The 22,248-nt window shown below is 44.8% G+C and overlaps 1 protein-coding gene across 3 annotated transcripts; it reads right to left on the bottom strand.

Moving 5' to 3' along the window:
* Window positions 1–2,377: 2,377 nt before the first annotated feature.
* Window positions 2,378–10,810, bottom strand: LOC135898087 (uncharacterized). Of its 3 annotated transcripts, none has more exons than XR_010563258.1 (3): window positions 10,467–10,810; window positions 4,234–4,445; window positions 2,378–2,687 (listed from the first exon to the last, which is right to left on the bottom strand). XR_010563258.1 is itself a non-coding variant. In XM_065426829.2 (3 exons), exons 1-2 carry the CDS (start codon window positions 9,887–9,889, stop codon window positions 4,350–4,352), a joined length of 744 nt encoding a protein of 247 aa, XP_065282901.1. In that variant the 5' UTR covers window positions 9,890–9,925; the 3' UTR covers window positions 2,378–2,687; window positions 4,234–4,349. The 3 variants fall into 3 exon arrangements, 2 of the variants coding, with proteins under 2 accessions (XP_065282901.1, XP_065282903.1); XM_065426829.2 differs by lacking the exon at window positions 10,467–10,810 and adding an exon at window positions 9,242–9,925; XM_065426831.2 differs by lacking the exon at window positions 10,467–10,810 and adding an exon at window positions 9,242–9,925 and having other exon boundaries at window positions 2,378–2,705.
* Between the last annotated feature and the right edge of the window lie 11,438 nt (window positions 10,811–22,248).

The following is a 22,248-nucleotide window of genomic DNA, read 5'->3' on the forward strand; positions in this document are numbered from 1 at the left end:
TTAAGCTAGAAGCATGAACGAATTCCTGTGGATATTATTGTTGAAGTTATCTATTATACAGAAGGAAAAATACAAAGAAATGACAAGTAGAAAAAGAAAGGCCAAAGCTAGCAACCTTTCTTTTTTTAATTATGGAAAACACAAAACGCTTCAAGGGAACTTTTCACTCTGGCCTATCTTTGATTGCATCATGTAAACGCAATGTTATCGGAGCAATTACCACTGTATCCCGTTTTCTGTCGAGATCAAATTTGTTGTACTTGAGAAAAGAGCAATACGAACTGTGGAATGAGTGAGTGGGAACACTGTTTAGGTCCTGAGGCGAACTAAATCAATCCGGCGGCTCCACCCAAATCTGGGCCGGTAGACAGAGTCCTTCGGCGACGGCCCGTGTCCTCTGGACAGCTTTGAGCTGTGTAAACTGTGGACTCTCCATTACTGATACAGAACGTTGCCAATTTACGGGCACTTCCTGTTGAAACATGATTTACGAATGTCATTAGTGTACATTAATCATGTCACACAACGGAGTGGAGCTTATGGGTAGAAACAGATTCTAGATTAGATCATGGGGTTTTACGTGCCAAAACCAATTTCTGATTATGAGGCACGCTGTAGTGGCGGACTCCGGAAACTTGGACCACCTGGGGTTCTTTAACGTGAACCTAATTCTAAGTACACGGGCGTTTTCGCATTTCGCCCACATCGAAATGCGGCCGCCGTGGCCGGGATTGGATCCCGTGACCTCGTGCTCAGCAGCCCAACACCATAGCCACTGAGCAAGCACGGCGGGTCAGATTCTAGTCGCCGAGTCGCACATCAGAAGGGAGTTTTGCAGCCCGAAGCTTTTGCCCAAGCGCTGGCGAATGCGGCACCGATAGAGCAAGTGGAATTCGCCACATTTTACGCAGGAAATAACGATTTCCGACGCAAACGCTGCCTGTAGGTGAACGATGGCGCGTTGCAATGCCGTAGCTGAAGGAAGGAAAGAAAGCGCGATGCGGGGAAGGGACGCGGACGGTATAATTTAGTCAATGGAAATAAATGCTGAGTACTGCAATGGTACACGGCTTGCCGGCAACAGTGGGCGGCGGCGGCGATATCCCTTCGAGACCGTGGACACGCTGCTAGCGTACATTGGTAGAAGACAGATTTCCCCCATAATTTGCAAGTTCCATTTGGCAAAACTGGATTATCTTTTGTGTTTCTTCAAGTGGATATCGCAAGTGACACCGGGATATCGACGGTACTGGAATTACTGCACGGAAAGCGACGAAGAGTATAAAATGCATGTGCGGCGATGGTTTCGATGCTCGCGAACTCTCCGCGTCGCTTCATTGACTTATGCGTCAAGTTCTATTTGCGGAGCTGCAAACATACTAGCATGCGCTCACTGAATTCGCTTAAAGCGGCGTTTACTTGTAAACTGGGCCTCGTGGTTGTGCTTGCGCTAGAAAATGCAGCTTCACAGGCGATGGAATGTGTAGTTGGTGTTCAGGTTGCCTGCATAGTGCTCGTTCCCGTCCTTTCAAAGTAAGCAAGCAACCAATCAAATGTAAATATTGCTTAGTGCGGGGCTGGTTGATCTGTATAATTGGAGCAAAGTGCACTCGGTAATTTTTATGTATATTTTCAAAGTTGCTCGTCACGTATCGGGGATAGAACTACAGTAGCTGGAGCATGCCGACAACTTCGCGTGTTGCGGCTACCGACATATCTGCAAATGCGTGCCTGTAATGCTCTCAGTGATCTGTCAAATAAGCTTTCGGAACGTAATGCTCCACGTTGTAATAACTCGTTAGCAGCTCTTTATTCACGCGAGACGCAAGCTTGCATTCGTCTGCGAGTATAAAAAATGTCTCTACGAATGTGGTTTTCCTAAAGTATTTTTGTACTTTTGATTACGCCAAACTTCCACTTCCAGAACTTTTACTGTGTTCTGGAATGCTATCTTCTTTGTTCTTTATGTTGCCAGTACTTATACCAATGGTGCGGTTCTTGTCAAAATCCTCCTATCTTTTAGGTTGTCAACTACGTCTTTTGTCGTCGCACGTCTAGTTAGAGCTCCGTCGTCGCCCTCTGTAATTTCTTGTAAGGCGCTGACGGTAACGTTGTTACCAGTGCGACAAGAAAACAGCATGGAGGGTGTAAACATATTTACAGTGCAGGATGGGCGCGGAACTTGCAACTGGCGTTCATTTCAAACGATCATTTATTTATGCACTGCAATAAACACCAGATGGAAGTTCAGCACCTGTCCTGTTGTAGGTGTTCTTTTCGTCTTCGTCTTTAGCGCGTTTTTATGAAAACGATCGACTTGCTATGAGCTCTCTGCAAAATTGGCATCTTCAGAAAAGCATGCAATCACAAATTAAGATGTGGAGGCAAACAACATATGTATTTCACAACAGTAACATACAGCACTGAAGAAACGGTCTTTATTGCAGCACCAAGTTTTCACACAATAGCAAGCATTCGACAGTAAAACATCAGTCTGACCCGATGGCTGACATTATTTTAACATTACAGCTGCAGAGTTAATTGCGGGCAAGCAAGGAAAGCGCGAGCGTGGAGTCAACGTTTCGACAAGGGGACATGGGGGTCTTCGTCAGGTACTCCTTGGCTCCCTGTTCCTTGTGGTGTGCCAGTTGAACATTCTGTGTTATCTGCCGTCGGCTGGTGGCAGCCTGGTTGATCGACGTTTGCTTGCAATCAGTATCAGATTCAATGCTTGTTTACGCAACCGCATTCTTACTCACGCTGAAAGTTTATTGCTAGGGAATAAGATATAAATGAAAAAAAAACTAACGCATGCGCTAACAAAATTGCTCCCTCACCCCCCGAAAAACCGCAAGGCATAATAACGTTCCACCATAAACAAGATAGGGAGTTCAATCCATATTTGCATCCAAGAACTGTATTTCTTTGGTGTTTAGCACTACTGATGGCGCAGTTGTGCATTTGTGGTACCTTTTTCAAATTCAGGATGCCTCCGCTGCCAGGCAGGCTTTCTCGTCTGTGTTCTTTCAAAGAATGCACGTAGAATAACAGATAAGCGTACATGACCAATACGAAGAGAGAGTGAACAGGCAAGGCAGCGGGGTTAACTCGACTTCATCCAGTTTGCTACCCTACATGTGGAGTAGGAGATTGAAAGAGAGAAGGCAAGTCTTTATGGACATGCACTAGGCAGGTGCAGCGTATCTAAAGTTAAGCACTCAAGTCTGTCCCCTTCAAATACTGTACAATAGCAGAAGTGGCTTTCTGGGCTGATGACCTAAGAACCACGTACCAATACAAAGCGAAATGCCTGACCTGTGTTCTTCAATCTACGAAAATGTTCCTGCAATCTCATATTGATACATCGACCCGTCTAGCCAATATAACACGGTTCGCATAACAGCGAAATTTCGCAAACATAGTAAACATGGTCACTGCGCGTCACTAATATTTACCTGTCTGTTCTTGTAAGACCTCTGCACTACTGAACACGAGGCCTCTGCGCGTTATTACACGGCCCGGCAAATGCTGGACAATATTTTCGGATATGAAAAGACAGACACAACGCTGTAACAGTTTGACATAGGGCCTGTCTAATCCTTTACTTACTGTCCTGTCTGTTTTGTTCACGCTGTAGGTAAACACGCGACAGCTTGAGTTTCGACATTTAGCTAGAGTGCCAATAAAGTCTAATCTAAAAAAATGTTCCTGCAATCTCTTGTTGATACATCGACCCCTCTAGCCAATAGAACACGGTTCGCATAACAGCGAAATTTCGCAAACATGGTCACTGCATGGCACTAATCTTTACCTCTCTGTTCTTGTAAGCATCGCACCACTGAACATGAGGCCTCTGCGCGTGATTACACGGCCCGACAAATACTGGACAATTTTATCGGGCATGAAAAGACAGCCACAACGCTGTAACAGTTCGACACAGTCCTTGTCTAATCCTTTACTTACTGTCCTGTCTGTTTTGTTCACGCTGTAGGTAAACATGCGATAGCTTGAGTTGACACTTGTAGCTAGCGTGCCGATAATGTGAATGAAGACCGCGCATACGAGTGTTCCCTTTAACATTAGACTGCACTTTACATTAGGTAAAACTCATTATCATTTTGCTTCGTCAAGGTTCAATAAGTACAATACAGAGGATTCCAGTCCACAATTATTGTTTTCAAGTATACTGTGAATTAGCGCTTAACTGCATAATATACCTCTACCATACCATACCTCTACTGTGGAGCATTGGCGAGTCTTTGGATAGTCATAGCAGAGCTGTCAGTCCCTCCTAGGCAGTCAGGTGCTCCCTGGGAACCTTTAGTCTCTTCCGGGACTTCGGATGTTCATTAGTTCCCTGTTCGTTGTGCTGCATCAGCTGCATCTCCCAGGTTATCAGCTCTCGGCAGCCTGGTTGCGAGGTGGTGCTTTGCTTGTAGTAAGTACTGGAGTCAATGAAACGGTGGCTTTCTCAGATTTTTCTCTGGCTGATGCGCAAAAATGCTTGGTACTGCCTTCCACTTAAAATTTTTCACCATCGACTCTTGGCTTTTCAAAAGCATCAGCAATGAAATGATCCTATATTTTGACCAAGGGGAAAACAAGGAAAATGGTGCTGGGCTGCTAAGCACGAGGTCGCGGGAGCGAACGCCGGCCACGGCGGGCCCATTTAGATAGGGGCGAAATGCGAAAACACACGTGTACTTAGATTTAGGTGCACGTTAAAGAATCCCAGGTTGTCCAAATTTCCAGAGTTCACCACTATGGCATGCCTCATAATCAGATCGTGATTCCGGCACGTAAGACCCCATAATTTACCTATTACTTAAAACGAAGACGAAATGAGAATGTTAATAAACTTCCATGGGGCACCGTTTAAAATATATAAAGTGTAAGTAGTCACAAAGAACTGGGTCAGGAAATTTATAGAAAAAATGCCGAAGAAACATCTTCTGCATAGACCTCAGGCTCAATTAAAAAGCGTTATTCCTAGAAACTGACTCCTTTTATTCTGTGACCATTTGATGAGCATGAGTGAGATGGCTAGGCTACAAGATGTGGATGAAATGAAAACACCGGCGCCTTTTCGTTCATGCCTTATTTTTATGCCAAGTATGCAGTTATGCCAAGTATGACTGCATGACATGTGCATTATTATTTTCCGGTGACCGTTTCTCACCGATGGCAACGTGGCAGTATCTTTTCTTGAGAAGAAGTACACATAATAACGTCGCGTAAAAAAGCAAATCATCAGCATTTTATGCACAATCTAAGCCGTACTTCAGCTACGAATATTTCGCAGATCTTGCCGTACCTGGTGTAAAGATACCTAATGGATAAGGCTCAGTAATCCACTAATCCTTCAACAACTTCGCTTCAACTTTTAGAATAACACGCTTACTTCAAATCCGTGTACCTTGCTTTTTCATTTCATTTCATTTCATTTTTATTTCCTTAAAGACCCCCTGCAGGGGGTTTTACATAAGGGGTGGGTTTAACGTGAGAAAGTAAAACATTCTTTTTCTTTTCATGATGACAGGTGGGATGTTACTTTTTCTAGGAAGGTTGATGGACAGGTGATGGCTACAATTTCATGGGGAAGGTCGTTCCAGTCGCTTGCTGTTCGGAGGAAGAATGACTGGGAAAATGTAGTCGTACGGGCACGTTGGCGTGAGACTTTCAGCGGATGACCAATTCGGCGAGACGTGCGTGATGGCGGTGCGCTGATGTATGGCTGCTGTTTGAGCTGGGAGTAATAAAATTTGTGAAATAGGCACAGGCTAGAAATACGGCGACGGAGGGAAAGACTGCATAATTGAGACTGTAGCTTGAGAGATGAGACACTGACATAGGGTGAGTATGAGTGGTGAATGAAACGGGCGGCTCTGTTTTGCACAGCTTCTAATGAGTCGATGAGGTAAGCTTGCTGTGGATTCCAGATGGCAGATGCATACTCAAGTTTTGGCCTGATTAATGATTTATAAGCAAGTAGCTTTACATTTTGAGGGGCGTCGTGAAGATGACGTTTAAGAAAGCCTAGTTTTTTATTCGCAGATGATATTAGCTTTGTTACGTGCTCGCGCCATGATAAGTCATTGCTGATAGTGATACCGAGGTAAGTATAGGACGAAACGAGTTCGACAGGGGAATCGGAAATCTTGTAGGTAAATAAATGCGGGTTGTGACGACGATGAAAAGACATGAGTTTGCACTTATTAGGATTAAGCGTCATCAACCAGTGATTGTACCATGATTGAATGCGGTTAAGATTGTCCAGAAGGGATTCTTGATCAGCGGTATTAGTAATTGGGGCATAAATAACGCAATCGTCGGCGAACAGACGGACATGACATGATAAGTTTTGTGGTAGATCATTAATATAAATTAAGAATAGGAGGGGGCCAAGGACAGTTCCCTGAGGAACGCCCGATGTTACTGGTAGACGGTTAGAGGTGTAGTTGTTAATAGTAACGGACTGTGAACGATGTGTGAGGAATTCTTTTAACCATGCAATAATTTCTCGATGCAAGTTTAGTGTGGACAGTTTTAAGAGCAGACGTTGATGAGGTACCTTATCGAATGCTTTGGCAAAGTCTAAAAAGATGGCGTCAGTTTGTAAGTTAGCATCAAGGTTGGAATGAAGATCGTGAAGAAAGATGGCAAGCTGTGTCTCACATGAAAGGCCTTTTCTAAATCCATGTTGGGATGGAGTGAAAAAATTTATAGAGTCTAGATGCTGCATTATCTGGGAGTAGATGACGTGTTCCATTAGTTTACAAGGGATGCTAGTTAGGGAAATGGGGCGATAGTTGAGTGGAGAGTCTCTGTTACCTGATTTGAAAACAGGAACGACCTTCCCCATCTTCCAGTCTTCTGGGATGATACCTGTGGCGAGTGACTGAGAGAACAATAGGCATAAAAACTTGGATGAAATGTCCTTAGTGTTTTTGAGAAACTTAGTGTTAATTTCGTCCGTTCCGGCTGACGATGAAATTTTCAATTTGTCGATTGCGCACGAAATGCCATTTGGATGAAAAATTATGGCTGGCATAGCTAGTTCAGTAATGGAGGGTGGTGAAAGGAATGTATCTTCAGGTTCTTTCGTGAATACTGATGAAAATGCAGTATTAAATATATTGGCACACTGAGCATCACTAACAGAGTCGCCGTTATCATTAGTAAGGGTGATGTCGTGCGATTGCTGGGGATTTATCACGTTCCAAAATTTTCTCGGGTTAGTTGTTATCATTTTGGGTAAGTCGTTATGAAGAAAGAAACGTTTCGCGCTTTTCACTGCTGTCAAGTACGCATCTTCAGCGCTGTAGTATTTTTCCCATGCAGAAGAGCTGGGTCTAAGTTTAGCTGCACGGTACAGCCGCTGCTTTTTATTTTTTAGTCTTTTGAGCGTTTTATTGAACCAAGGATTTTGGGAATCAGAGTTGATAGTGCACTTTGGAATGTATCTGCTCGTTAGATCACTAATTTTGCGTTTGAAGATGGACCAATTTTCGTCGACAGTATGCTGATGGAAGTGAAGTTCAAAAGTGGGTAAGAGGGAGTTTAATTCATTATTTATTGCTACATAGTCGGCCTTATCGTAAAGCTTTATTGTTTTTTTGGACACTTTCCTTTGAACGGGAGTAATGTTAAATGAGGCGTGAATAACTTTATGGTCACTGATTTCCCTCAGGTAAGTAATAGAAGCTAAGGTCTCAGGATGACTAGTTAGAATGAGATCAAGAGTGTTTTGTGAAGTCTCTGTGATGCGAGTTGGCTCAGTTATTAACTGTGAAAGATTAAAATTGAGACATACGTCGACGAATTCTCGAGGCTCTTGAGAAACGGTTACGTGAGGTTGGTGCCAGTTTATAGACGGGTAGTTAAAGTCACCGAAAAGAATAATTCGTGCACTTGGATACCTAGTTGTTAATTGTAGCAAAACACTGTTGAACTCACGCGGGAAGTCAGGGCTATTATGTGGTGGTCGATAGCAGACACCAATTAGTGTTGTTATTGGCGCAGTGCGGCAAATGAGCCACATAATTTCAAGGTGAGATGTGATGTTGACAAGCGAGAATGGTAGTTCACGATTAACGGCGACTAAAACACCGCCCCCTCGAGAACCCTCGCGGTCGTTGCGAAAGAGGCGAAAATTTGGCAAATCATGCAGAACTTCAGAATCGCTGATGTTTTCGTTGAGCCACGTTTCTGTTAGTACAACTATGTTGCTTCCGGACGACGATACAAGGTTAGATACAAGGTCTCGTTTGGGAAGGAAGCTGCGTATATTTGTGAAAATGACGGAAAGGCAAAGGGTGGTTCGGGAGTTGGTTCTAGGATGACAAGCTGATAGAGGGTATTGTGGGGACTGGCGCCGAAAAGTTATCTGCTATGCGAATTCCTTCACTGTGTTAGTCGTTTCGTCGAAGAAGTAGCGCTTGGGCCCGATATGAAGCGTTTTATAGCGGAGCGAGAATTTATTAGTTGTTTCTTTTGCAAATGAAACCAAGTGCTTTCGAATATTTTGGACGCGGCGGGTATAATCTTCGCCTACACTGAATTTTGTTCCTTTAAATTTGGGCCCTTTAGATAGAATGGTTTCTTTTACCTTGGATGATATGAATTTGACAATGATAGGGCGTAGATGGTTTGGGGTATGACGGCCGAGCCGGTGGGCACGCTCTATATCTTTGGGATCCAAGGCTATTTCCAGGTGTTCTAAGCAATGATCAGTGATAATTTTTTCAGATTCGGCATATGTTTCACGGGGGGATGAGTCAGGCAGACCGTAGAAAATTAGGTTGTTCCTGCGGGAGCGGTTTTCGGAATCGTCAAGACGAAGCTGCAAGTCTTGAACCAAGTGAGCTGTCTGGCTAACTGTTGACTGAATGATTTCAACGTCTGATGTAACAGTAGACAGATTCTGGAAACGTTCTTCGAGATCAGTGAGGCGGGTATTGAAATCGGATATCGCTCTGTCGATTGAAAGCATACGTCCTTTTATATCTTGCAGGTCAGAGATTAGTGTTGCCTGGCCATCAGACAGTTTTTTCAATTCAGCCAGAACGATATTCAATTTGTCTGGTCCAGGGTTAGTTTCAATATCACCAGCAAGGAGTAATAGGGACCGTACATTATGACAACATTCGGCACAAATAGCGGTCAAACACTTAGGGCTCGGCAGCTGGATCAGGAAATAATTACTGGATTTTTTAGTAAATAGACTGACCGGTTCACCAACCTGCATGATGAAGAGAGCCAGATTCGATAACCGTGCCGTGGCACAGCTGCCGAGCCCACAGATTGCGTGAGGTGATTGCTGGTCCTTTATAGGTGGCTTGGCAAGTGATGTTGCTGCTGATGGTGTTTCCCAGTTGAAGTCGAGGGTCCAGTTTTGCACGTGCGGTAAATGGGCAGAGTCGGCGATGGCGCTGATGAAGCGGTGGCTGTCTTCGACGGCGCTCCAAGAAAACTCGGCTGGGGACCAGGAGGTGTCCAGGAGGGTCCGGGAGGCGTCGAAGAACACGGTAAGCAGAAGGCAAGCGGAGGCGTGAAAGGGCACCTGCATGATGAAGAGAGCCAGATTCGATAACCGTGCCGTGGCACAGCTGCCGAGCCCACAGATTGCGTGAGGTGATTGCTGGTCCTTTATAGGTGGCTTGGCAAGTGATGTTGCTGCTGATGGTGTTTCCCAGTTGAAGTCGAGGGTCCAGTTTTGCACGTGCGGTAAATGGGCAGAGTCGGCGATGGCGCTGATGAAGCGGTGGCTGTCTTCGACGGCGCTCCAAGAAAACTCGGCTGGGGACCAGGAGGTGTCCAGGAGGGTCCGGGAGGCGTCGAAGAACACGGTAAGCAGAAGGCAAGCGGAGGCGTGAAAGGGCACCTGCATGATGAAGAGAGCCAGATTCGATAACCGTGCCGTGGCACAGCTGCCGAGCCCACCTGTTCAACAGCACTAATCAGAGACAGCCACGTAGTTTACTTGAAAAGAATGTACCACGTTTTTTTTAACAGCACCACGCAAACCGAATGAAACAGTTGCTGTATAAGCAGAGTGAGCCGTACAGCTTGCTGGGAAGTTCGCACTGTGTTGTTTTCAATAGCGCTAAGCAGAGCGAGCCCCGCAAACTGAAGAGCTCACCTGGAAAGTAGGTACCACGTGATGGGCAATAGAGCGAAGCAAAGCGAGCATCGCGAACCGAACAGCTTACTTAAAAGGTAGGTACTACAAAATTTTTCATAGCGCGAAGCACAGCTAACCGCGGGAGCCGAACATGAAACAATAGGCTAAGCAGAGCGGGCAGAGCGAGCCTAACAGCTCACTAGAATTCCATCGTTTTCAAAAGCTCCATGCAGAGCAAGGTGAAAGAACAGGACATGTAAAGTTTAGCGGTCAAACGCAAGTACAGTCGCTCGAAAGCCATTACTTTCCAGCAAACTATGCGTAAGTTATTGAACAAGCTTACCTCGCACATGCGGGTCTTCTTCGAGGGCGCGAAGTTTCGGCGGCCAGCTATGTGCAGCCACGCAGAACATCGATCCCGGTCGTCCTTCACGCACGGAATGCAGACAAATGCCTTTGCGGACTCCGTTTGGTTGCTACATGCCAAGGCTTTCCAACCAGGCATAACGTTGCGGTAACTTCTGACGCCTACGTTCGCCAGAAACAAAGTGCTCTCGCCGGCGACAAAGTGCAGGCTCTCGATCCGCTTTGCTTTTACTTCGTGTTCGACTTGCCTGTTGAAACGCTTGGAAGAGATATGGCGGCAAGAGGTAACGTGAGACAAGTGACCCAATCACCGGCGGCGGTGGCGGCAGGCGGCAGTGCGTGGAAAACAAATGCGATACTCTGAAATTTTTTCTCTGAAACTCTGAAATTTCCGATACTCTGAAATTTACTTTTCTTCTCCACTTTCGCGGTGTCTGCGCATGGTTCTGCGCAGCTCTGAGATTCCCTCCCATAACACGTTGCAGATGCCATTAAGTTTCAGCGACACAGGTGTGATACTTAATCTCACGGACTGATAGCGAATGACCCGTAGACTCTATAGCTCACAACTACCCTCGCAGGAAAACGTTCGCTGGGAACAAGTAAACGTTGAGCAGAAATCGGAGAATTGGGAAAAGTTAGCGAATTTCTAACAATTTACGCAGAAACCCAAGCGGCAGGGAAATAAAACACTGGCGGCATCCCCGATGTGGCCACTCTGACCTTGTATACGCGAATCCCCGCTTCGTTTTTGTTTTGCTCGTTGCCAGACGAAAACGCGTGTGCCACCGGACAACGAAAGCGCTGCGTTTATTAAGGGACAATGAAAAAAAAAAGCGACCTAAGGATGAAGCAACGCTGAAACCCTCGTTATGCAGCACGTGGCACTGCTGCAGTCGCTGTCTGAGGACTCGAAGGCCAAATTCGGTTGAAGTCGTTTCATAACCGCCACGCACCGCCCTGAAGTTCGCGTGGGGTATGTCCTGCTTAATTTCTGCGGACGGCAGACGCCGAGAGAATGTTTAGAGGCGGGGTCATCCGTCCTTCCTGCGCACTGCTTAAGCCACTCTATCTTTCTAAATGTCGACCCTTCAGGAGCAGGTGATGCCGTGCCGCAATGTTCCAAAGTTCATTCCTGACGAATGTGACCCGTGAGAGAAGCGCCTGCGTTGCTCCATCATTCTCGGTGGCGAAGATGCGAATAAGGGGTGCACACCTCCCCCTGCGAGTCTGTATGGCACAAAGAGTACATGGGGCCAGGATTCATATTCGACTGAACAAAAGAGCGTATGGAAAAGCATATGTCTTACTAGGCAAGACGTGAACGAAAGTCTGCTTTTGACAGCAAAGAAGAAATCATAATAACAGGTACAATTTGAATGAATGCCTGTAACAGGTTATAGGGTATTTAAAAAGCTAAACAAAAATGCGAGGCACGAAACGTTTTAAAAGGAAATTGTGCAGTATAACTCCGCAAGAAGAGAAGACCCCAAATATTTATGTACTCTTAATGGCACCCGGATGTTTTCAGCGAAAGAAACGATCATCTGGAATTGCGTGCACTTCCAACTGATGCCATAACCAGAAAAAGTAGTTTCGAGAAGCACACACTTAGAAGTCTATATCTTGGCTTGAAAGACAATAAAATATCTGCCTTAAACGTGTGGGGAATCCTACTTACTGGACATTTTCTGCGTTGCTTGCTGCTGCCAAACTAAAATTCTTAATCGCGAGGTCCTGAAATTTGCTAACATACTATAATATACTCATTATGAACTTCAGACGATCAATCTAGCATGTCGGATTTACTGTCCAATGAAGTGAAATTCTGGATTCAGGTACTTTAGTTCCTCATCGAGAGAAATATTGTATATACGACTTGTTAGTTTCCTAACGATAATGCTAATGATTTGTTCCTTTCCTAATAACCTAACACTTTGTGTTAAGTTATGCCAAGAGATTCTTGCGTGCCTACATGTGCGCTTTATTTGGTATCGTTTAAAGGTGGTGCTACGAAAACCCTGAATGCCCATTGAGTTTTTGCGTACAAAACAATAGCTGTAGCACTTTCGATACACGAATCAATATATTTCCTAGTCGCGACAGTTTCGTTTGCGTTAGCTCCACGAGCCAACCATGCAGTTCCTTTCTCAGAGTTAAACAAAGAAAGAAAAAAAAGGGGAGAAAGGAAGAAAGAAATAAAGGAAGAAAACACGCACACGGACAGATGGTGTGACTTCACAACGTACGTCCGAAGTCATTATGATAGGAGCGACCGCGTAGTAAATATAGCGCTAATGAGGAGCAAGCAGACCAAAAATGAAAGTGGCGTGAGTGTATCCACTTCAACAAAAATAATGGTAGAGCACCCGCTGCGAAGCGAGTAGTGCGGAGAAATTGATTATCCTTCTCACGGAAGCTGCGTCCAATGCCGCACGCGGCACTGGAGCGAGAGAAAGGGCCTCGGTAGAAAGGTCATCTAAGAGGGCAGGGGTGAGGGCAGCGGCACAATATATCACAAAACGAGCCGGACGCCGGGTTCATACGCGAGGGCGGGCGCCTTCGTCTGGCCCCTCGCGTCTCAGGAGCCCATTTGCAGCGGCGATCTGATGACCGGCTCCGAGAGTGGCACGGCGTGTTCGCTGGCGGGAGGGACATTTCTCATTGGAGGCTTGAAGTGAATGGTCTTCTTAAACCTAGGCTAAGGAAGGTGCCCCGAATGCGAAGGATTCTGACTTATGGGGCTCGAGTACGCACAGCCTCTTCGACTTTCCTTATCGCTTGATTCAAGCTCTTGGAAAGTGATACTTGTATGTAATTATCGCGGGTTACTGCTTGAATACGCTCAACACATCATAACGTTAATGTTTCTTGGCGACGAAGAAGCACTTCTCCTTCGCATTTTCACCCGCTCGCAACGAAGTCCGACTTATTCCCTCTATATGATATAATTGCTTACGGCGCCGTTTGTGGTTTTCGCTAATGTTGGTGTGTTTGCATGATTACTGCGTGTGTCATCATTCTCACCCAACCCTTAAAGTAGCAAGCCAGGCCAATAACATGAATATTGTCTCCAATAATTCCCATTAGAGTCGACATCTCACAGCAATCTTCTATTTACTCGTGCCTAATCCAGAGAGAAAGAGAGGGAAATAATGTATAGAAATGTACAGAGGTTACACAGAGGTAGATCTGGTTGGCTACCCTGCATAGGGGGAAGGGGTGGAGAAGTATCAATAAAGAAAGTTACGAACACCGAAACTAGGTAAACAGCGTATAGTATAGAGCGGTAGCAGGGAGAGTTCTCACAGTCTATTATGTAGGTCCTTGTACCTTAGTATTTTCAACAACGCACATATGGTCTTCTGCGCGGGCTTATACTTTGTCTTATACTTTGGGAACATTTTGTTTTGATAGTGGGTGATTGTCCAGTCCATTCAGCATTGCGTACATCATTTGCCTGTCGGCGCTAGAGCACGGGCAGACACAGAGGAGATGTGTGAATGTTCCGTCACTGCTACATTTGTCGCATGTTTGGCTATTGGTCAGTCCAGTGGGGAAGACGTAAAATTAGGGAACGCAACGCCGAGCTATACGAACAGTGCAACATGGTCTGTTCACGTCGCGCCAACCCAGACTGTAGACGAAGTCTTAGGTCAGGGGTCAACGAACGTAGGCAGGACATGGTGCAAATCTCCCGAGTGAACGCCGCCCAGCCGCAGCGTCAGTTCTTGAAAACCGGGTAAAAACTCAGCAATCGCTCTCACGCGCAGATTGAGCGGCTGTGTCGGCGCGGTGACTTCCACTGATACCGCAGTGCGCCTGAAACCATTGAGAAAGTCAGTCATGTGCCGTGTCATCACAGTGATGCTAAGTTTTTCATTATTCAACTCTTTAAATCTCTATGCACGAGAAAAGGCAACCACTACATTTCCTTTCTATACTCTCATTATTCACCCACCAGAGATATTTACGGTGTAATCTTTGACAGAGCTCACAGGCTGGTATTTAAATATAGCTTTTAATGTTATTAGCATTCTTTGGTAACTTCATACAATTTACGGTATATCGCTATGTATCTATGTCAGCGCCTAACCTCTTTCCCGTCCGCTTGGGTCACTAGGTAGTCTATTGACAAATTGGTAGTCCACCGGGCATCTGTGCTGGGGGAACCTGGTTCAAAACTATCCGTTGGACTAACTTGTAGGTGTTCAGGTATGTGGTACTGTTCAATGAGTACCTCTAACGCCATCTTTGGTGGGTATGTGCCACTCATTATGTGGCGCTTTTCAATGACCCTCATTCTCGCTAACTTGGGTCAACGAGTGTGTGCTACTGTTTTATGTGTCGTTCTACAATAAACCTCTTTGACGCCAACATAGGTCTCTGCGTGCGTGTCAGTGGGTATGTGCCGCCTTTCATCGTAAGCATTATATAAAACATGTCATCAACAATTACCAACTAACCATAAGATGGATTGATAGCAGCATTAAAGCCGCCGATCATGTCTAAAGGATGAATACACCGGCATTTTTTTATTCATAACTCATGTGGAACAATGAATAAATTCGACGCTGAAAGAAGACGACGCTTCGGCTCTAAGCTTTCATAGTTACTGAACCGTTTTCTGCTTTATTTTAAGTACGCTGTTGTGTAACAACTGCTGTAGTAAACAGATAGGCTGCCTCCAGTTCCCTCGGCTATATAACAAAACGTTATAACTGAAATAGTGTAAATAAAGGTAATTACAACAGGGACATAAATTCCGCAACGGAAAGGTCAATCAATAACTTCCTGCTGCAGCCTAAGTAGAAGTTGAGGATATGGAACTCGAACTAGTAATTATTATTTACGGTTTCAGTGCGCCCTCGTTTTCGGCGTGGACGGCTGCAAATTGCGATCGAATAATTACAAGCTGATATTTCTATCGCCCATGCCGTGATATCCTGGTGTGGTGCAGTTGAAGAGAAAAAGAGAGATATTTTGTTGACAGGTAAGGAAGACAGTTCATTAAGTTCTAATTACAGAAGCAGCCATTCGATCCATCGGCGCAGCAATCACACCGGCACTCGCCTCCATCTCGTCATTCCTCCTCGCCCCCTCACCTCTCCTCCGATTCGTTGCCTGCTCCCAACGCCTGTCCACTTGGAGCTGAGCCGTACTTCCTAAACTTGTCCACACACGTATGCATCGGTGGCGAGTGAACGGATGGGGCTTCAGTGCTCTCTGCAGGGAAGAAAACAGTGCCCCTTTCCTTTCTGCAACTACTCTTTCTCTCTCTCTCTCTCTCTCCACTTTCCCGGGAGTCGGGGAGGAGCAGATATCACTGCTCTTCAGTTCCTGCAGGACGTTTTCTCATTAAAATAATTACTATGGTGCTTTAAAGATCTGCGGCTCGTGCTTTTTTACTATACCGTACTGCTGGCTTCACTTCTGTGACTTCGGTGCTGGCTTATGGCGTGTCTTGATGGAAGAAACAGCGCTCTAAAAGAGAACAAAAGAAGATGACACACATGCCCTCTTGTGCCGCTCTAAAGCGCTGCTTCTTCGCCCAGATATGTTCCTACTGGGCCAAATCAACACTGCGTTATGTCATGTATCGTGTACTGTACCACACACCCCAATAGCTTCCTCGTGAGGCACTGCTCACACTTAGCCAATGTCCTGAAGGAAACAGGTGACCATTTTATAAACTGTCAGTATGTTTTACGCTAGCCAACAAACCAACCTTTGGCGAATGTACCCCCCCCCCCCCCCCCCCCATGTTCTCTGCAGAAGTGAATGATTTTTTGTGAAAGTGTGATATGTCAGCTATGCTATTTTGCAGAGCTTCCTATTTGTGATGCGCTAACTGATGCTGTAACAAAAGTTAAGATACTAGGCATCAATAAACAAATGAAGCCCAGATTACCAAAGGTCAGAAAACGTCTATAAGTCCTGATTGGCGTAAGTATAACAGCAGAGTCTCTGTGGCTCTCATTTAAATCCAAGTTCTATCGCAATTGGCCCAGAAAATCACTAGTGTGTATTTGTTCTCATATATCATAGCCTTGCCCAGTTGACTTACCTATATCTTTTCACCACCTCTCTTCTGCTTGGGAAGATTGGACTTGAAGAATGGTCTACAGAACTTCTTAGAAAAGCTAAAGAAATGAGCCCAATCAGGCTATTCGTACGTGCAATATCTGAATGGCAACGTACATGTCTTATTCAAACGAAGTTCAGACGTCGACAGGAATGAGGTTGTGATTAAAGATCGGCGCTTTCTCGTCACAGATGGGAAGCATGCGGAAGTGAAGTTTAACCTGTCATGGCTACCGGAAAGAGTGAAGGGGAGATAGAAAAACGATTTTAGTGAGAGAAAAGACAGAGTAGTCGGCTGTGGGAACATGTCTTGCAGTGCTTTGGGAGTTTGCGTGTATGCCTCATTAAACATCGATAGCATTTCAACAGGAAAGAAATGCGGACATTAAGCTGTGCCATATTATTTTCCATTTACCTCACTATTGCGTTATATTATATTATATATATAATATAATATAACGCAATAGTGTAATATTATTATATTATAATAACGTAATATTATTGTAATATAATAATATTATATATTATATTATATTATATTATATTGCTCATTATATTACAGTGTTAAGTTCCATGCAGTAAATTCTAGAATCAAGCAATGGCACCTGGATAGTCTCGAATGCACATTGATGCCATATAAATACATGCTTATTGCGAGCAGAGCATATTAGCATTTGTCAAAGCTAGGGTCACCAGTTTGAAGAAGCGAACCTCGACATGTTTATCGACAAACGACAAACAAGCCCCTCACTTGCCGGAACCCCATTTCCGATAAGTGATTGCCGTTGATGAAGGTAGACGCATCAGGTGCTCAGCTTCATAAAGTGTTAAGTGGAGAACAGTTCATTTTTTACATGTCTTTTATGGAGTTGCCGCAGTTAGACCTGCAGTTGTGCAAGTGATCTCCAAGCCAGTGTCACGTAAACAGCACGCTTTGACCAAGCCTCTTTTCTTAGGTTTAAGCCCGAGGCATCTGCATATTTTGCCATCCACTGCCGTCGCCATCCTATCTGCCTGTTCCTAGGGCCGGTAAACCATACGAAGCGAATCATTAGTTTCCCTTGCGTGGTTCTTGGGCATGGCCCGCCCACGTAATTAGAAAGTAGGGGAAAAGCCACCACGACGCTCGAAAACGTCCATGTCACGGTTCTTCAGATCCCTCTTAAACATATTAGTGTTCTCCTCTTCGCTTGTGTATTCGTGCCGCCTGTCCCTTTTCGCAAAGCGGTTCGTTAGACAAGGACAGCGCAACGGCAGCAATGCTAAGCCACCATTTTTCAATGACGCTTTCTAACATATCGTTGCAGACGACTCTGCTCTTGCAATTGTTAGTTCCTATGCAGACAAGAGTTCTTCGCTCGATCTGACAAATTCTAGCGTCATCTGTTTCTTTATTTAGAAGCTGCATGACATGCTCATCCTCTGGCATAAAACGTTCAGAATATTCCGAATGACATTTATTCTAGTACACTCGCTTGACTCCCTCAAAGTTTTACTCAACCTTGCTTAGAACTTCCGGTAACAAGACAGCATTCTAATAAATTTGCACGTACTATGTCAAACTTCTCAGCTATATGATATGCAATTGCACAACGCTTCGAAGATTTCCTAAAAAAGAAATTGGCCTTCAAGAAACATTCACACAGCGACCTTCCTGAACGATGTGCTCTTCCACACGTGTGATACATCATCCACTCTAAAGGCACGCTCTTATTTTAACGTTCAGATATCTATCACAAAGGAATAGCTTTTAATATCTTTTTTTTTCTTATAAATCATTAATAATCATATAATCAATATTCATATACAAATCATTTCCTCTCTACTCACAATTTTTAAAAACAAACGTAGTGAGCATGCACAGGTAATTCAAATGCCGCATTCTATCAACGTCCCAGATTAATCGTCCCCACCAGCATCGATACGTTAAACGTATTTGCCACTTCCCATGCATTGTCTATATATATATAGTTAACAACCGTACAACACAATGGAAGGCCACGTATAAGGCACTAAATATTAAGCAGGATTCGGGATTGTCACCACGGCGCCTGGTACATGTGAAATGCAATGACCAAGAAACAAGAGTATTGTGGACTACATTTTGCGTCTCTGTGTTGCTGGTTCAGTCTATCTGGTGAAAAACCACAGAGAGAAAAAGGATGCATGGAAAAGCAGGGAAGAGAACCAGACGTGGTTCGGGTTGGTTGCCGTGTATGGAGGGAAATGGTAGGGGGATAAGAAAAAGCGAGCGCAGAGAGAGAGAGAGACGAACACAAATAAATCACGTACACTTATAGCTGTAGCGGACGGTGTTCATAAACTCTATCATGAATGCTCGTAGAACACAGCGACCTTAGTGTCATGAATAAAGAATGAATGCGTTTAGAATCCGCTTTCATGAACAGACGCCGCGGTCGGGCTGCGATTGATGTCCTGCGAGTGTATGTTGCCTTTGTGGGATTCGAACGTTTTCACCGTGTGCCGTTTACGTTCGTTGTCTACGGATATACAGAAACCGCCTGGGTCACCACGTCGGGAACAGGCCATGCTGTCCCGTTTGTGGATAGGCATCGCATTTACGAACTCTTACGCCTTCCTTATTAGAATGACCAACAGCCGTACCGCGCAACACATGCAACTGTGATGAGACGTACACACACATCATCTGTGTCCGCCCGCGCTATAGTGCCGAGAGGCAAGAGATGTACAGAGTCCTGGACCAATTGTATAATCGTCCACGATCAGTATTAAAAGCACTTGGCTTAGGTGGTCAGGCGCTAGGTGGTCAGGGAGACACAAAGTAAGGTTATAATCATCGCTGTCAGCAGCCCAATTAACTAAAATTGACGAAATAACTTTTTGTTGACTGCAGTAAGTGTGTACGTTTGTATTCAAAAGTTAGAGGCAGTCGTGTTTCTACACAGTATCAGCTGGAGGATTTCTTCTAGCGTGTCTGTGCTCCAAGATATCCGACTGCAAATTTTAATTGTCGTTCGCAAGATTAGGCATGCAAGAGAGTAGGGATCGGCGCAACGTTCCTCCCTGATGTGACGCAGCTTTTGCTTGCGGCGTTTAGTCTGACAATAGGGCGGAGGCATAGGCAAATGTGATAACTAGCGCTCGGTCTTGAGCTTCGGAATGTTTCACGGAGAGAAAGCGAAAACAGACCGGGCAGTGGAACCCAATCAAGCGTTTATCCCGCGTTTCCTTTGGCTTTTGTGTCTGCCAAGTCACACAATAACAGTGCTTCCCGCCGACCATTCCTTATTTAGAGCCCCCGTACCAGAGTGTCCACGTGGGGCTGCGTAATGGCACTGCACGTAGGCGTCCTGCGTAAACGCGGAACGCTGGTAACCAATCACAGAAAACAGCATGACTGAGGATGTTGACGTAGCCTTCGCATTCATCTTCTCGGCAGCTAACTAGCTTCCTCGCTGCCAGCGTTTTACTTGTTGCTTTCACGCTACCCACGAATAATGTGGAGGTTTTGTTCGTCGGGAAATTCTTTGCCGAACGATGTAGGAAATGATAGCCCACCCACCATGCTGCGTAGGTGTAGTATTATTCTTTCGCTGTAGTGGAGAGGTGTTTCCTTTTTTTTTATTGGTGCGTTAAGAAAACAGTCCTCCCAAGGCAGCTTCCCTGTCTCGCCCGGCCGTGCTTCCCCGCACGAGCCGTTGTCGCGGGAAAGGTTCACACGGAAAACTAATCAGACACACAACAAAGCATGAGACTTTCTCCAACATCTTTATTCTTCCCCTTGAGGTCTGAACGTCAGCGCTTAGCTCCTTGCCGCTCATTTAGAGGCGTCGCACAGATTATTAATTAGTTTTTAAGGAAGCATTTAAGCAGCTGCTTGGGAATGTACAGAAGCCTTGCTTCGGTCTTGATTTCTTTTCTAGACCCTGTGCTGCGGCTGAACGTATATCAAACAAGAGTGGGCGGGAAGGTATATACGAGGAAATTGAAGTAGGACGGGCTTCGAAAGTAAAAAAGAATTATGGGATTTTACGTGCCAAAACCACTTGCTGATTACAAGGCACGCTGTAGTGGGGGACTCCGGAAATTTCGACCACCTGGGGTTCCTTAACGTGCACCTAAATCTAAGTACACGGGTGTTTTCGCATTTCGCCCCCAACCGAAGAAAAAACGCACTTTAATGCATTGACGCACAGAACTGACCGAAACGCTCATGTATTTTTTCCCACACACTTAGAGGAAACCCTTAGTAACATAAATACAATTCAGCTATTGCGTACGCTATATACGATGTATCACCTTTGCTGAGTAATGTAATGAACTAAAACATTTTGCAGTCCAGAGCAATATTTAAACTGTGTTTAAATAGCCGGCTTCCTTTGCTACAACTGAAGTAGGCGGCTATAAAGCGAACCCTGGAAGTTTCATTCCGAGGTTCAATTTTCCCGTTGCACTTCTCCACCGTAAGGTATATGTCAGTTGCTATTATCAGCTGAACCAGGGGCTTTCTTGGGAATTCTAAACGGAAATTGCGCTCTTTGTCGAAGAGACGAGTACTGACATTCAAGGAACGGTTCTCAGACATAGCAAAGGTATTATACTTCTCGGCCTACATTCTTTGTTACTTGCATGAATAATGTGTTACTTCAGCTTTTCTTGTAAGCCTGAATTATTTTTCTAAACTTAACATATTTATGAGCTTTCGGAACTGTACTATGCGGGTTCAATCTTACATGTGCACTTTTTAAGGCGCCCCAGCACAATGTTCCAGTCGTCTTTATTTTAGGTGTCCCCCTACCCTTTACGTAACGCCCCTACTAGGGACATTTGAGGTGAACCAAATGAAAGGAATTGAGATGACCTGGCACCAATTCTACCTTCTGAACAGCAAGTCATAGCCACAGACAAACTATATAATTACCTTGGTGTATTCATTAACGAGGGAGCGATTTCATCAAACGTCCTACAAGAAAACCAGAAGATGAAGAGGGAGGGGAATATAGCTTTAATGGAACATGTAGTCCTTTGCCGCTACAATAATTATGAGGTGTGGAAGGAATCTGGAAAGTACAGCAATAATCCCAGCGCTAACATTCGCAAATTCCATTTTGTGCTTCAAATTAGAGATCATGTCATCGTTGGAAGTTAACCAAAGGTCGGTGGGCCGGTTTCAACCGGAGGTTCAAGACACAACCACGAATGGACCAGTGCAGGATGACATAAGTAGGGCCGGTGTTGAAGTCACAAAATCGCAGAGCAATAGCAGTTTTAAGAAAAGACTCAAGAACATGCCGGAATAATAATGGATGGCTAAAGTGCCCAAATATCTGTGCCGTGAACAACCCAGTCATCTGACCCAGTCATCTTAAATGAAAAAAAAAATGAAGATTCTCGAAGTAGTGTTCGACAATGCATTTTCTTTCCTACCGCACCTGCAACATGTAAAAGTTAAAGTGGCTGCATTAACCTATAATATAAATAGCACGTTTAAACAAAGATGTACCGGCACCCTAATCAACTAAGGAAAATTCAATTTCAATGCATTGAAAGAATCATTCCTTATCGATCACCAGTTTGGTACACAAGAAAATCTATTATTCTCAAAAAGCTTAAAGATATTCAGATTACCCTTATTAATGATCACAGAAGGATTTAACACAACTTCAAACACAGGATTAACAATATTAGCTAAT

The sequence above is a fragment of the Dermacentor albipictus genome, chromosome 3, assembly GCF_038994185.2.
Source record: "Dermacentor albipictus isolate Rhodes 1998 colony chromosome 3, USDA_Dalb.pri_finalv2, whole genome shotgun sequence".
NCBI lineage: Eukaryota > Metazoa > Arthropoda > Arachnida > Ixodida > Ixodidae > Dermacentor > Dermacentor albipictus.

Coding starts and splice junctions, on each gene's coding strand:
- LOC135898087 (XM_065426829.2), bottom strand. CDS start 9,889: ATGCAGGTGCCCTTTCACGCCTCCGCTTGCCTTCTGCTTACCGTGTTC. Junction 4,446..9,241: donor TGGCTCTCTTCATCATGCAG/GTTGGTGAACCG, acceptor CATTGACTCCAG/TACTTACTACAAGCAAAGCA.